The 15,203-nt window shown below is 48.0% G+C and overlaps 1 protein-coding gene across 4 annotated transcripts; it reads right to left on the reverse strand.

Annotated features, from left to right (window-relative positions):
* Positions 1 to 416: 416 nt before the first annotated feature.
* ELOF1 (elongation factor 1) lies at positions 417 to 6,380 on the reverse strand. Of its 4 annotated transcripts, none has more exons than XM_084781847.1 (3): positions 6,214 to 6,380; positions 1,302 to 1,435; positions 417 to 1,148 (listed from the first exon to the last, which is right to left on the reverse strand). In XM_084781847.1, the coding sequence occupies exons 1-3, from the start codon at positions 6,364 to 6,366 to the stop codon at positions 1,013 to 1,015; spliced, it is 423 nt and encodes a 140-aa protein (XP_084637973.1). In that variant the 5' UTR covers positions 6,367 to 6,380; the 3' UTR covers positions 417 to 1,012. The 4 variants fall into 4 exon arrangements, with proteins under 4 accessions (XP_084637973.1, XP_084637975.1, XP_084637974.1 ...); XM_084781849.1 differs by lacking the exon at positions 6,214 to 6,380 and adding an exon at positions 5,611 to 5,698; XM_084781848.1 differs by lacking the exon at positions 6,214 to 6,380 and adding an exon at positions 4,830 to 4,891.
* Between the last annotated feature and the right edge of the window lie 8,823 nt (positions 6,381 to 15,203).

Here is a 15,203-nt window from a genome sequence, read left to right on the forward strand (position 1 = left end):
GCCCTCTTCTGGCAGGCAGGCACACATGCAGGCAGCGCACTATGTACTTGATTTAAAATTAAAAAAAGAAAAAAAAGGGCCACCCTGTTATATGTTACCCCACGTCCTTATCACTACCTAACCCTGTCCTCACAAACAGCCAAGTGCAGTGGCACACACTTGTAATTTTAGCACTGGGGGAGGCAGAGGCAGGTGGATCTCTGTGAATTCAAGGCTAGCCTGGTCTACAAAGTGAGTCCAGGACAGAGAAACTCTGTTTCAAAATGGGGGGGGGGGGGGGAGAAAGAAAAAGAAAACTGACCAAAACATACATCATAGGGCCACGAAGATCTCTCCTGAGTGTCTCAGCCCCAAATCCCACCTCCCCCTCTGACACTGGGGCTGCCTCATGACCCGAGAAAGCACAGAAGTCAGGGTTACGCATTGGCTGCTTTATTGATAGGCTTGTGAGTGACAGCTCAACCCCAGCCAGCCCCAACCTTTCCTACAAAAGCAAAGCAAGAGGCGATTGGTGCACCCCGGCAAAGCCCAGCCAAGGGACCTGGGTGGTCAGTAGCCCTGACTAGGCCATAGGCATGAGGAGGCCGAGAAGCATAGAAGGTCCAGTTCCTTAAGGACAAGGTGCTGGTGAGGTGGCTGAGGAGGTCCCACAGCGATTCCTTGCCTGGAATGTCAGGACACTGCCACCAGAGAAGAAACCTAAAGCTCGGGGACAGGGGTGGGGCTGAAGAAGGGAATAACTCCAAGGCTTCCACGGTCACCTGAAGCCTAAGGCTCTCCGAGGTCGCCTGGGCTGCATGGTGAGTCCCCGCTCACCTCTACCTCACCTACAAGCAGTTGGGGGCCATTCCCACAGCCATATCTGCAGCCGCACACACGTCTACTCACTCACACCCACTCCAAACACACAGAGGGAGGGCTGTGACAGCCCTGGACCTGCACCCCGGGGCCCTGGAATGTCTCTGGACTGGTACCCAGGTGGGGGCTGTGGAGGGGCAGGTCCATGACACTGCTACTGATTGGCTGCTTCGCAGGCGTCTATCCAGTCGCTGTACACATCCACTGGTTCTGAGAGATACGTGATGGGTGTCTGGAATTCCTCTAGGCACACGGTACAGGAGATGACTCCAGTATTGCGAGCACGGTCCCTGCAATGGAATAAGGTGGGGGATGCATGAGAAACCAGCCCACGCCTGCGGGGGTGACCCCACCACCAGCACGAAGGCCCAGGGTGAGCAAGGCAGAGACAGAGGCCTGGACGGCCACACACATAGGCCGACCTACCCTGACTACCCACTTACATTTTCACGTCACAAGACTTCTCGTGGTTGCAGAAGGGACAAGTGAACTGGGTCTCCAGGGTGCCTGTCATCTTCTTCTTGGGAGGCGGCTTCCGTTTGGACTTCCTTCGTCCCATGGCACAGGGGAATGAAAGCTGGGGTACAGAGGAGGACAGGGGTCAGAGGCTGGTAGCAGCTGGCCACTCTCTAAAGCGGGCCAGAGGCAACCAGCAGTAGCCTACGGCGAAGGGAAAATGTACACTGTCGTCCAGGCTCCTGGCCCCAGGGCACAACAGTCCCTGTGCACACTTTGGACAGCGGGGCTGAGAACAGCCTTTAGCTTGGGCTCAGGGGAAGGGAGGGGTGGAGAGCTGGCTGAAGAGTGGACAGAGGGAGGGCACTCAAGTAGTGATGCATGCTGTTAGGGGATGGAGGAGTTAAGGCCAAAGAGTGACTAAAGATGAAGCCAAGGGGGCTAGAGAGATAGATCAGAGGTTAGGGGCACTGCTCCCTCTTCCAAAGGTCCCGAGTTCAATTCCCAGCAAGCACATCGTGTCTCACAGCCATCTATAATGAGATCTGGTGCATGTGTAGACAAAACACTGTATACTTAACAAATAAATCTAAAAAGATGAAGCCAAGGGCAGTAAGATGGCTTAGTAGGCAAAAAAAGTACCACATGCCACCCTGACAAGCCTAGGCCAACTCCAGAAACCTATAAAAAGCCATGTACCATGGCTCAACTCTTTAACCCTAGCATTCTGACATGGAGACGGAGGCGGAGACAAGGAGCTTGCTAGCTAGTTAGTCTGGACTACATAGGGAAGGGACAGAAACAGCATGGAAGGTGAGGAGTCTTCCGGGAAACTTGCTCTCTGATCATCCTATGCAGGACGTAGGATGTGTGTCTCCCCTGACCCCAAATATAAAGTCTCAAGCAGGACAACTTTTTTTAGGGGATGAGAGTAGGAGACAGGGAAAACAAATCAGGACAGTCTAAGGTCTTGGCCAAGGCTGTGATGGGGACACAAAAGATTGGGAGGAAAGGCTCATATAACCAATATCTTTGTGGGCTTTTTACTCCTAGCACTCGGGAGGCAGGCAGATCATTATGAGTTCGAGGCTGCTATGGTATACATAGCGTGTTCTACAAGGCCAGGGCTACATAGAGAGACCCTGTCTCAAAAAATAGGGGGAAAAGAAAAAAGGGAAACAAAGTCTCATACAGCGCAGGCCTGGCCTCCATTTCTCAAATAGCAGAGGATGCCTCTGAACTCCTGGTCTTCCAACTCTGACCTCCCAGCGCTCAAACTGTAGGCATGAGCTACCATGCCCACTTTTGCTCCCTGACACAGTCATGGGTAAAACTATCAACTTGACAGACCCTAGACTCCTTTGGGAGAGGCTGGACAAAGACTCCCCCTAAAGGCAGGCGGACAGCACCATCTCTTGGGCTGCGGTTCTAGAGGCCTAGCTGAGCACAAGCATTCACTGTTCTCTGCTTCCTGATTTTGGACACCCAAAACCAGCTGCCTCAAGCTCCTGCCACTGTGAGGTACCTGCTGTGGAGCCTACAAAAGCCCGTCGTACCTTAAGCTGCTTCTCTCAGTTATTTTACCACAGCTGCCCCCCAAAATATCTCAGACAGAAGCCTAACACATAGGAAGAGGTGGATGTGGAGAAATGAGTGTCTTTGTGGGAGGGACACCAAGAGGGCAGGTGGGCAGGGAGGCGGTGGCAGCTACACTGATCTCCTGCCTGGCACTGCACTCAGTCTGCCTTCTGTAGTCACTGATGCTGATGGCACCTCCATATCCACCACACCATGACCAACCCAGACCCCCTTAAGACAGGAGGGGAGGCCAGCAGCCTGCCTGGGTCCCCAAGATTGGAGAGGGCAGTTGCACTCACATTTGCCTAACAACTGATTATGTGATTGCCCCCCCCCAGACAGGGTCTCTGTGTAGCCTCGGCTGTCCTGGACTCACTTTGTAGACCAGGATGGTCTCGAACTCACAGAGATCCACCCGCCTCTGCCTCCCGAGTGCTGGGATTAAAGGCATGCGCCACCACGCCTGGCTGACACAGAACACTCTTAACTGGATGAATTCAGCGGCTAATAGGCTAGCATGTTTATAAGGCTCTAGGACAGAGGTTCTCAACCTGAGGGTTTCGGGGTTACATATCAGATATCCTGAATCCAGGTATCCCAGACACATAAGATAAAAACAAACCTTGAAATATCTGTATTGATGTTACAGATGACAGGCTCTTAGCAAGAAGACTGGATGAATCTTAACACTGCTACGAGGTTATTAAGAGTTAAATGTGAGTTTCTGAGACGGGGCTACTTTGGGTGAAAGGGGATTTGGAGGGACCTTTTCTTCTGGAGTAATCCAAGATGAAGCCTGGACGACAAAAGACAGCTCTGACGCCAAGACAGCCAGGAAGAGAGACGGATCTGCAAAGAGTCTGAGGCAGATGCAGGGGTTTCTCGTTGTTTTACTTCAGAAAGAATGGCTGAAGCTCCTGGGAGCACAAGGGATGAAGAACGAAGAGGCATAAGAGAGAAGCGCAGACCAGATACCAGGAGACCCTGAAGGGCTGCTGAAGTGGAGCCCGGTCCTCAGCCCAAGCTGTCGCTCGCCTAAGCAGCTGTGTTTGTTTCCCCTCCCAAGTCTGGCCCTGGCAACCAGCTACAACGGAATCACAGACCTTTCCTAGGCCATCTTGGTGGGTCCTGTCTCAGCTGGCCCAGGCACTTCTGCCAAGCCTGACAAGATGATGGAACTCATGTTGAAAGTGGGAAGAGGGAATGTTCTCTGTAAGCTGTCCACTAACTTCTGTGTGTACACACACACACACACACACACACACACACACACACACACACACACACACACACTATAGACATACAGAGTGACAAAAGAGTCCTAAAACTGTCAAAACAGAGCAAGCAAGATGGCTCAGCAGGCTGTCTCGTTGGCAAGCCCGACAGCCCGAGTTCAATTACTCCCTGGACTCTCGCGGTCCAAGGAGTACCGAATCCTGCAAGCTGTCCAACACAGCATCCAAAACCACCTCAATCACGATCACCTCAAACTCTTTATAGGTCTTCCGGCGTCTGCAACCCATCCATCAATCTCCGAGGACGGACTTCACTTGGCCACTGCTCAGTCCCCGGCACCCACATGCCTGCTACACCTTACGCACTTAGTAACTACTTGTTGAACGAATCTGTGAGTTTCCTGAATCTGTCTGTCTGTGTGAGGCCGTAGGATCCCATCGGCCAACCGCAGCCTGTGAAGGAGCCGTGGTGTCCGGAGACGCCCGGGGCGGAGAAGCTATGCGGTCAGCCTCACCTAGCCTTGGGGGGGGGGGGGGCGCCGTCCGCTCGCTCAGCTACAAGGAAGGGTCCGGGGATCAGGCTCCCTACACCGCCGTCCTCAGAGCCATGCCCCGGCCTCGGCTTCGCGCCCCGAGGGTGATTCAAAGAAGAGCGCCCTGCTCCTCCCGCCCCAACGCTCCCGCGCGAGACTCTGCTCTTACCTGTACCCAGCCCTGATGTGGAGCCAAGGCCGCTTCACCCGGGAGACGCCAGCTTCCGGCCCCTGGCGGAAGCGGAAATGTCTCTTTTATTTCCCGCCCACTCCTTAACGGAGTCAATGGGCGTGTAAGATCCCGCCTCTTTCAACTGCCCGTCTCTGCGCACCTGGACGTCAGTCACAGCGCGCGCGCTCCCACTGTCCCGGGTTTCCCTGGGACCACCATCTTCCTGGACTCGTCTTATTGGTCTTCTCCCCAGTTATAGCTCCTTTCCCCGGAAGCGCCCCTGGGTTTTCCTAACCTTCATGCTCACACAAATATCCTAGCTCTTGACGAAACTAGTTAGGAAGAGGAAGGGGATTAGCGGGAGTGAAAGATACGAGAGGGTGTAAGGGGGTGAAGAGATGGTCAAAGTACGTTACGTACATACATGAAGAAAACCCGTTATGTATGATTAGTATATGCTAATGTAAAACACCAAATACTCCAGTCCTGTTTTTACTCGCCTGTAATGCCAGCACCAAGGAGGAGATGGAGATAGGATCGGGAGGGGAGGGGTAGCGGGGCATGGACTCGGTTGCGCCTTGCTGACCACTTAACCCTGGTTAGACTACCTCGCCAGGCACAGAAGAGGAGACATGCTCAGGCCTGCTGCTACTGATGAGCTGGGGTGGGTGGATGGGGCTCTCCTTTTCTTTCTTTCTTTTTTTCCGAGACAGGGTTTCTCTGTGTAGCCTTGGATGTCCCGGACTCACTTTGTAGACCAGGCTGGCTTCGAACTTACATTGATCCTGCCTCTGCCTCTTGATTGCTGGGATTAAACGAGTATGCCACCATGCCCGGCGGGACTCCTCTTTTCTGAGGAATAGGGGATGGGTGAAAAGGGAAGGAGGCTAGGACCCGGAGAGGAGGGAGGCAGCTACAATCGGGATGTAAAGTGAATAAATAAATTAATTGAAGGTAAAAAGAATGAAAGAAATTCAAGGTCTCCCGCTTACCATCCCAGCACTCCAGGAGGCAGAGGCAGGCAGGATCTCTGTGAGTCCCAGCTTTGTCTACAAAGTGAATCTAGAACAGCCAAGGCTACACAGAGAAACTCCGTCTTAAAAAAACAAAAATGTATATGGGCTATACCTTGTGCTGGAAATCTACATAAGGACACAGAAGAAGGAAGCTTTTGCTCTTTGTCTGCTTGCCCTGGCTTTGCTAGTACATCCGTTCCTTCACTGGCATTCAGCCTAATTCTTTGGGGTTCTAGCATGCACAGAAGACCAACTGTCACATCTAGTGTAGGCTTTGAACTTTTTCAAACCTACTTTGTTTGGGTTCCCTTTCAACCCACCTACCCTAGGTAAGAGCAAAGGAGGTTAATAGGAACAGAAGTTACCTTTTTAGGCTCAGTTCCTTGGAGCGATTCCACTGGCGTACTCGGCAGGATTCCAATAGACCAGTTAAACAGCAAACCAACAAACTGGCGAAGGTGACGCTGGAACCCGTAGCAACCGGAGCAGTGAACTGGAGCAGTTCTCTCTAGGAGCATGTCTTTTTTTTTTTTTTTTTGAGACAGGGTTTCTCTGTGTAGCCTTGGCTGTCCTGGACTCGCTTTGTAGACCAGGCTGGCCTCGAACTCACAGCGATCCGCCTGCCTCTGCCTCCCGAGTGCCTGGCTGTAGGAGCACGTCTTGACAGGAGCGGACTAACAGCCAAGACCTGTAAACCCTGACACGTCCCTTGGGCCTGTATATATAGCTCCTCTCAGACTCTGCCCTAGGAGGTTTACCCTCCTCAAGGGGCGGTTCCTTATCCCTTGGTCTCTTTGAAGTCTGTTTTAGCGGAAAAACATCACACGTTCTTACACAAGTCTGTTTCACATCTCACACTTGGGATCAAAACAAAAACATGTTTATATCCACTACATACCCTGCTTTCTATTTAAAAAAAAAAAAAAACTAGAGTAGGGTGTGGTGGTGCAAGCCTTTAAAGGCGGATCTCTGTGAGTTCAAGGCCAGTCTGGACTACCAAGTGAGTCCAGTACAGCTAGGGCTGTTACACAGAGAAACCCTATCTCAAAAAACCAAAAACCAGAAACAAACAAAAAAACAAAAAAACCCAAGAAACAAAAAAATAAATAAACAAACAAAAACCCCCCAAAACAAAACTATATACAATAAGAATAAATATGAGCCAGAAAAAAACCCTGTCTGGAGAAAAATAAAACAAACAAACACAGCCCAATGATCTGAGTGTGGTGGTGCATGCCTTTAATCTCAGCACTCAGGAGGCAGAGGCAGGCGGATCTCTGTGAGTTCGAGGCCAGCCCGATCTACAAGGTGAGTCCAGGACAGCCAAGGCTACACAGAGAAACCCTGTCTCAAAAAAACAAAACCAAAACAAAACAAAAAAGAAAAACAAAACCCAAAAACAAAACCTTTACTAACTTATAACCAACACCCCTAGACAATAACAAACATTGGTAACCCACCACAAACACCCACCCCAACAAATTGGAATGGGGCATTATGTTTTTAAAATTAGTTTTTGCTATCTGGGCATAAAAACGCATTTTGGGTACCCTTAGAAAAATAAGATATTGGCCAAGCGCTGGAAAAGCTAGCTGTATCTGTTTTTGTCTAGTCTTTTTGAGATCGATCTTTTGGGCTAGCCCTTTTAAGGTTGATATGTATGTAAATTTTTGAGAAAACAGTAGCTGAGGCAGTCTTCATGGTTGAATCACCTGGGCTATTTGTTTTGTCTTTATTATTATTTGGTCTTGTGTTCTGAAAATAAGCAAACTTTTAAAAGTATTACTATAGTTACATTTTTACATAAATGTGTACTATGAAAGGTGTACAAATCATCTAAAGATAATTTTTGTCCTATTTTTTGAGCACATGTAAGGCATTAACTTCACACGTCTCTTTGAGCTGTAATATTCATGTCGTATGAAAGAAAGGCATGTTATAAAGACCAAGTAGCCCTTAAGATTCCTTTGTTATACAAACACAAACACATTTATGTTTTAGATAGTAGGAGGCTTGGTTTTTTTGGTCAGATCTAATCTTTTTTTTTTTCCCCCTTAGGTTTTTCTTTTCTTTTTTTGCTTTTCAAGACAGGGTTTCTCTGTTATCTTGGCTGTCCTGGACTCACTTTGTAGACCAGGCTAGCTTTTTTTTTTTTTTTTTTGAGACAAGGTTTCTCTGTGTAGCCTTGACTGTCCTGGACTCACTTTGTAGACCAGGCTGGCCTCGAACTCACAGCGATCCTCCTGCCTCTGCCTCCCGAGTGCTGGGATTAAAGGCGTGCGCCACCACGCCCAGCTATGTAGATTTTTTAAAATTTACATGTAATAATATAAATGTATATGTTTTAAAGGAAAGGTAATAAAAAATGGAATAAAAGAATCATCCATACCTACTTAGTCTTTATTTTCCTGTACGTTTGTTACCTCTTGGCTGACCAAAGAAAGACGGCTGGTTTTGTTTGTTGTGTGGCCTCCAACTAACAGGCCACTCCTTTCATTTCCTGATGGCAAGAGATTCCCTCCTATGTCTCTCTTGGATTGACAGTTCCTAGACCAATGTTTTCCCTTCCCACAGCGGCTCCAGTACCGTGGAAGTCTTGGCATATCACCACCATCACAGCCAGAAGCTCCTTGTACTCGGCTATGAGTACCGTTTACTCCAAACTGAGGGCACCTGTTGTTTTCAGGTCTGGACCTTTTTATTTTTCTTTCTTTCTTTTCTTTTAGTTTTTATTTTCTTTAAAATTTATTTTATTTATTTATTATTGTAGTGTTCTGCCTGCATGTACACCTGCATGCCAGAAGAGGATACCAGATTTCATAGATGGTTGTGAGCCACCATTTTTTTAAAAAAGTTACTTCTTGCCGGGCGTGGTGGCGCATGCCTTTAATCCCAGCACTCGGGAGGCAGAGGTAGGTGGATCACTGTGAGTTCGAGGCCAGCCTGGACTACAAAGTGAGTCCAGGACAGTCAAGGCTACACAGAGAAACCCTGTCTCGAAAAACAAAACAAAAAAAAGTAACTTCTTTATTAAGTATACAGTGCCTGCATGTACACCTGCAGACCAAAAGAGGGCACCAGATCTCATTATAGCCGGTTGTGAGGCACCATGTAGTTGCTAGGAATTGAACTCAGGACCTTTGGAAGAGCAGTCAGTGCTCTCAACCTCTGAGCCATCTCTCTAGCTCGCCCCACCCCCACACTTTTTTTTTATTTTTTGAGATGGGTTTCTCTGTGTAGCTTTGGCTGTCCTGGGCTCTCTTTGTAGACCAGACTGGCCCTGAACTCAGATCTGCCTCCCGAGTGCTGGGATCAAAGGTATGTGCCACCACTGCCTGGCTTGAGGTCTGGAACTTTTAACCTTACTTTTTTTTTTTTTTTTTTTGGTAAATGGCCAAATTTACCACAATTAAAGCACCAGGTGTTTTGATATCTGAGTCCTCTAGCTATAGCTTGTCTTATGATATTGATTTGATGTTTCTCTTACCCTTTCATCTAATGGAGCTCCTTGTGTTTTAATGGTCTAATTGCCCTCTTACATTCAGCATTTGCATTCTCATACGCCATGATCAGTGTCAACGCCTGTCTGGTCTCAGGGTCTGGTATGGTTCTATCTGGAGCTCTACCCAATCTCTGTAAGAATTCTGTGAAGGCTTCTTTAGGGTCTTGAAATATCTTAGTAAATGAAGTGGTTGATTTAGCAGGCTCCTCAACCATGTTCTAAGCTCTTAAGGCTCTAACACAACATTGTTTAGTTACTACACGGTTTGTTTTTTGTTTTTTTGTTTGTTTTTTTGTTTGTTTTTTTGTTTTTTTGTTTGTTTGTTTTGTTTTGTTTTTTGAGACAGGGTTTCTCTGTATAATAGCTCTGGCTGTCCTGGAACTCCCTCTGTAGTCCAGGCTGGCCTTGAACTCACAGAGATCCACCTGCTTCTGCCTTCCAAGTGTTGGGAATACAGGCATGCGCCACACTGCCCAGCCCTAATTACTTCATCTTTAGATAGGATTGTTCTCTCTCTCTCTCTCTCTCTCTCTCTCTCTCTCTCTCTCTCTCTCTCCTCCTCTGTGTGTGTGTGTGTGTGAGAGAGAGAGAGAGAGAGAGAAAGAAGAGAGAGAGAGAGAGAGAGAGAGAGAGAGAGAGAGAATGTTCTGTGACTTTAGAAACCCTAACTAACACAGCTAGCCTGGGCTACGAAGACCCTCCCACCTTTAAAGCCACCCTAGCTGCCTGAGCGAGAATAGGTGAGGTAGGAGATCTGGAAGAACATCTTGAAAGCCGTTGCGGTGGTCGAATGGACTGTGGCCTCAGGTGGGGCAGTATTAATGCGAACAGAACTTCATACATCTAGAAACTGAGGTAGAAAGGCAAGCTTCATTTCTGGAATAGAGACGAGAGGCACAGAATCGTATTTCCTGCTGTGGAGAGAAGAGTATGGACATGAAGTGAGCATTAAAAGGCTTCTGCGAAGCAGAGAGGGGCATGTGGGGCCCAGGACATTTGACGGTGGTGGAGATGCTGGGTGATCTGAGAAGAGGAAGCTTGGGGTGCATTTGCTGATGCTCAAGTTGAAACAGGAGCCCCAGAGGTTTTTTCCTTTCTTCCTTTTTCTCCCCCTTTCTTTCCTTTTTTTAAGACAGGGTTTCTCTGTGTAGCCTTTGCTGTCCTGGACTTGCTTTGTAGACCAGGCTGGCCTCAAACTCACAGCGATCCACCTGCCTCTGCCTCCTGAGTGCTGGGATTAAAGGCGTGTCCACCGTGCCCAGCTTGGGACTCGTTCTTCAGTGTGTTTCCATAAACAGTTTGAGGTGTTTAATATTTAGAATGGTTGGATCTCCAAGATGTCCTATAGGGGGCAGTGTCATCCTTGGAACTGCCTTTCCTGGAGCCCATTTCCCTTTGTTGGCAGCTTTAACTCTCATAGGATGGGAATCTGAGCAGTGGTCCAAGCCTAAAATCCCAGCACTCAGAGGCACAAGATCTTTGCTAGTTCTAGGCTAGCCTGGGCTATATGATGAATCTAAAGCTAACCTGGGCTACAGTGTGCAACTCTCTCTCTCTCTCTTACACACACACACACACACACACACACACACACATACACACACACACAGAAGAAGAAGAAGAAGAAGAAGAAGAAGAAGAAGAAGAAGAAGAAGAAGAAAAACAACAACAACAACAACAACAACAACAACAACAACAACAACAACAACAACCCACAAACACACAGAGGATAAAATCAACTCATATTCACCATGCACAATACCGTGTGGCTTGCTCTCTTATTTCTGCTAATGGTCAAAACACATGTGCAAAACTCTTGTTTTCAGAGGTTGTCCTGATTACTTTTTGTCAGCTTGAGGCAAGTGAGAGTCAGGATCTAGGTGGGATTTACAATCAACTAGGACACAAGCCTCTGGGACATCTGTAAAGGGCTGTCTGGGTTAGGTTGATGGAAGTGGGACGGCTGACTCTGAAAGCGGGCAGCAACACAGTAGTGGAAGTGTGGGTGTCTGGAAAAACTCAGTTATGTTACATAAACATGTTTTTTACTTTATTTATTTATTTATTTAGCCTTTTTTTTTTCTTTTTCTTTTCTTTTCTTTTTTTTTTTTTTTTCTTTTTTCTTTTTGAGACAGGATCTCTCTGCGTTCACCTTGGCTGTCCTGGTCTCGCTTTATAGACCAGGGTGGCCTTGAACTCACAGCGATCCACCTGCCTCTGCCTCCGGAGTGCTAGGACTAAAGGTGTGCGCCACCATGCCCGGCCTATGTTTTTTACTTTAATCCCAGGGCTATGTGGGGGATGGGCGTGCTTCGGGTTGTCCGCAGCAGCAGACTATTTGCCTTGTGCAGGCTCTGGGAGGGGCGTGATCTTTGCCAGCTGCAGATAGTTTAATTCTGGGGACTCTGGGAGGGAACCAATGCCAGAGCCAAGAAGAGGATTCTCCAAGGCAGAAGGAGACAGCTGCTGCTCCCCCCTGATGCTCCTGGTTGCTGTTGGTGCAGTTTGATGAGAAGTCGGAGATGTCCTGAAATGAAGATTGGACTTGCCCCCAGGAACCCTAAGACCCTAACCTGCAGGAAGCAGCAAAAGAGAACTACGCCCCCTCTCTCCGCTCACCTTTTTCCTCTCCTACCCGGCATTGGCATGTTGGAAGGGGTTGGAGTGGAGAAGGGAGATAGAGGCATAAAACCCCCAATAAAGTAGTTAAACTAAGGATGTCCACACATCATCTCCTAGGCTGGAGACCTGCTCTGAATAACAAGGAAAGCCATTGAGCATGCGCAGTCCTCACTCTCTGCTTCCTGTTTGCAGATGCCATGTGATCAGCTCCCCGGAGCTGCTGCTTCCATGTCTCCCTGCCACCACGGACTGTGCCCTTGATTATGAACCATTAAGTTGCTTTCAGCAAGAAATTGTAGCACATCCTAAGAAACAGACAAGATGGCTGGCCAAGAGTGCCGGCATCTCACTCTTTGTGGTTAGAAGGTGTCAAAAGCTTGGCCTGGTTGAACACACCTGTCATTCCATATCAGGAAGCTGAAACAGGAGGATTGCCTTGATCAGAGGCCAGAGTGGGTTATAGAGAGAGACCCAGTCAAAGTAAATAAAATCATAGAATTGAAATAAAATAGGGCAATGTCTTAGCCTGCTTTGGTGTTATAGCCTGTCGTTCCAGCTGCTGTGGCGGCTGCAGCAAGAGGCTCAAAAGTTCGAGGTCAACCTGGGCAACTTAGACCCTGTCCCCAGATTAAAAAAAAAAAAAATCAAACATAGCCGGGCGGTGGTGGCGCACGCCTTTAATCCCAGCACTCGGGAGGTAGAGGCAGGCGGATCCCTGTGAGTTCGAGGCCAGCCTGGTCTACAGTGTGAGTCCAGGACAGCCAAGGCTACACAGAGAAAACCCTGTCTCAAACAAAACAAAACAAATCAAAGATGGGCTTGGTGACTCTCTGCTTGAATCTCAACACTCAGGATACAGAAGCAAGAAGATCCCCACAAACCAGAAGCTAGCCTAACTACGCAACGGGCTCCAGAAAAGCCTGAGCTATTCACCCAATTCTTGTCTCAATAAAGCCAGCCATGGCATACTTAGACGGCTCACGAGGTAGCACGATTTCCCTACAAGCCTGGTGATTCGAGTTCAATCCGCAAAAGAACCAATTCCTGCAAGTAGTTCTCTGGCTTCCACATGTGTGGCATGGTATATGTGCACACGTGAGTGCGTGCACACACACACACACACACACACAAAGCAATAATAAATAAGCTGGGCATGGTAGTGTACGCCTTTGATCCCAGCACCAGGAAGCATAGTTTGAGGCCAGTGTGGTCTACATAGTGAGACCCCATCTAAGGAAAACAGCCAGGGACCGGATTGTCCAGTTGAGTGCTTGCCTAGCATGCAAAGGGCCCTAGAACTCATTGCCAGGGCATCGAACAACAGTGTTTTTCTCATAGTCAACACACGGTAGCTGCCGTCACCTCCTGGTAGCGGCTGTCACCTCACCTCAGTGGGACAGAAGTCCCATCGGCCGCAGCAGCAGCAGCAGCACCACACAGCTGCCCATGTCCTTCTCCGTGGCTGTGAGAAATCTTTATAGCATTTGGTGCTTAGTGGAGTGGAGAACTTAGTGTGTAGCCCTTGGCCTTGTCACTCATTCTCCATGTGACATTTACTATGTCACTTCTCCTTTCTAGAGCCTGGGAACAGGGACGCTGGATGAAGGTGGCTGCTGATTCAGAGCTCTGGCTGCCAGGAGCCTCTGAGTCAGTGGGAATAGGCTCTGTGGCTGCGAATTTCCAGGATGGCTGAGCTTAACACTGAGGGCTGAGATGTAATCACAGCTAGTTGGCAACCTGGCTATGCTGGATAGGCTTTTTTGTTTTGTTTTGTTTTTTTGTTTGTTTGTTTGGTTGGTTTTTCTTATTTTTATTTTTTTATTTTTTTGTCAGTTTGACACAAACTAGGGTCATCTGGGGAGAGGGAACTTCAACTGAGAAAATGCCACCATCAAACTGGCCTGTAGGCAAGCCTGTAGGGCGCTTTCTTTTCTTTTCTTTCTTTCTTTCTTTCCTTTTTCTTCTTCTTCTTCTTCTTCTTCTTCTTCTTCTTCTTCTTCTTCTTCTTCTTCTTTTTTGTTGTTGTTGTTTTGTTTTTTGAGACAGGGTTTCTCTGTGTAGCCTTGGCTGTCCTGGACTCGTGTTGTAGACCAGGCTGGCCTCAAACTCACAAAGATCCGCCTGCCTCTGCCTCCTGAGTGCTAGGATTAAAGGCTTACGCCACCACGCCCAGCTGTAGAACACTTTCTTAATTTCTGTGGGCGGGCCCAGGCCACTGTGGGTCCCGGGTGTAGGAGAAAGTCATGGGGAGCGAGCCAGCATGCACTACTGCTCACTGGCTTCTGCTTCCGTTCCTGTCCTGGCTTCCTTCAGTAGCTCACTGCCATCCCAATGTTTGAGCCAAAGAAACCCTTTCCTCCTTGTGCTGTGTTTGGTCAGGGTGATTTATCTCCACAGAAGAGAGCAAATCAGGACGGACATGGTGCTGGGTCAGAGTCAGAAGTGATTTCTTTTCTTTTCTTTTTTTCTTCTTTTTCCTTCTTTCTTTTTATTTATTTATTTATTTATTTATTTTTGTTTTTTTGAGACAGTTTCTCTATGTAACCTTGGCTGTCCTGGACTCTCTTTGTAGACCAGGCTGGCCTTGAACTCACAGAGATCCACTTGCCTCTGCCTCCTGAGTGCTGGGATTAAAGGTGTGTGACACCACACCCTTCGTACTTCTTTTTTTAAAAAACAGAGTCTTGCCAAGTGTGGTGGCGCATACCTTTAATCCCAGCACTCGGGAGGCAGAGGCAGGCAGGTGGATGTGAGTTCAAGGCCAGCCTGGTCTACAAACTGAGTCCAGGGCAGTCAGGACTATACAGAGAAACCCTGTCTTGAAAAAAAATCAAAACCAAAAACAGTCTCATGTAGTCTAGTCTAGGCTGGTTATAGACTTCAGTCACTGCCCACTGACTTTTTTTTTTTTACATTAACATGTGTGTGTATGTGTGTGTGTGTGTATTGTATATGGTATTATGTGTGGGAGTGGCATGTGTGTGTGTGTGTAGTATATATGTGTATGTGATATGTGGTGTGTGTGAGTGTGACTGTGAGTATGTGTGTTGTGTGTATGTGGTGTGTGGTATGTGTGTGGCATGTGTATGTTTGTGTGTAGTATGTGTGTGGTCTTTGTGTGGTATGTTTGTAGAGTAAGTATGTGTGGGTACTGTGTGTGTTATGTGTATGTATAGTGTCTATAGTGTTTTTATGTGTGAATGTGTATGTTTGTGTGGTGTCTGTATGTGT

This window comes from Acomys minous (assembly GCF_964271855.1).
Source record: "Acomys minous genome assembly, chromosome: 5".
Classification (NCBI taxonomy): domain Eukaryota; kingdom Metazoa; phylum Chordata; class Mammalia; order Rodentia; family Muridae; genus Acomys; species Acomys minous.

Excerpts from the sequence above, each read along its gene's own strand:
- ELOF1 (XM_084781847.1), bottom strand. The coding sequence starts at position 6,366 with ATGCTCCTAGAGAGAACTGCTCCAGTTCACTGCTCCGGTTGCTACGGG. Across the intron at positions 1,436-6,213 it reads AAGGAACTGAGCCTAAAAAG|CTTTCATTCCCCTGTGCCAT; the intron begins GTAACTTCTGTT and ends TCTGTACCCCAG. Across the intron at positions 1,149-1,301 it reads AAGTCTTGTGACGTGAAAAT|GGACCGTGCTCGCAATACTG; the intron begins GTAAGTGGGTAG and ends ATTCCATTGCAG.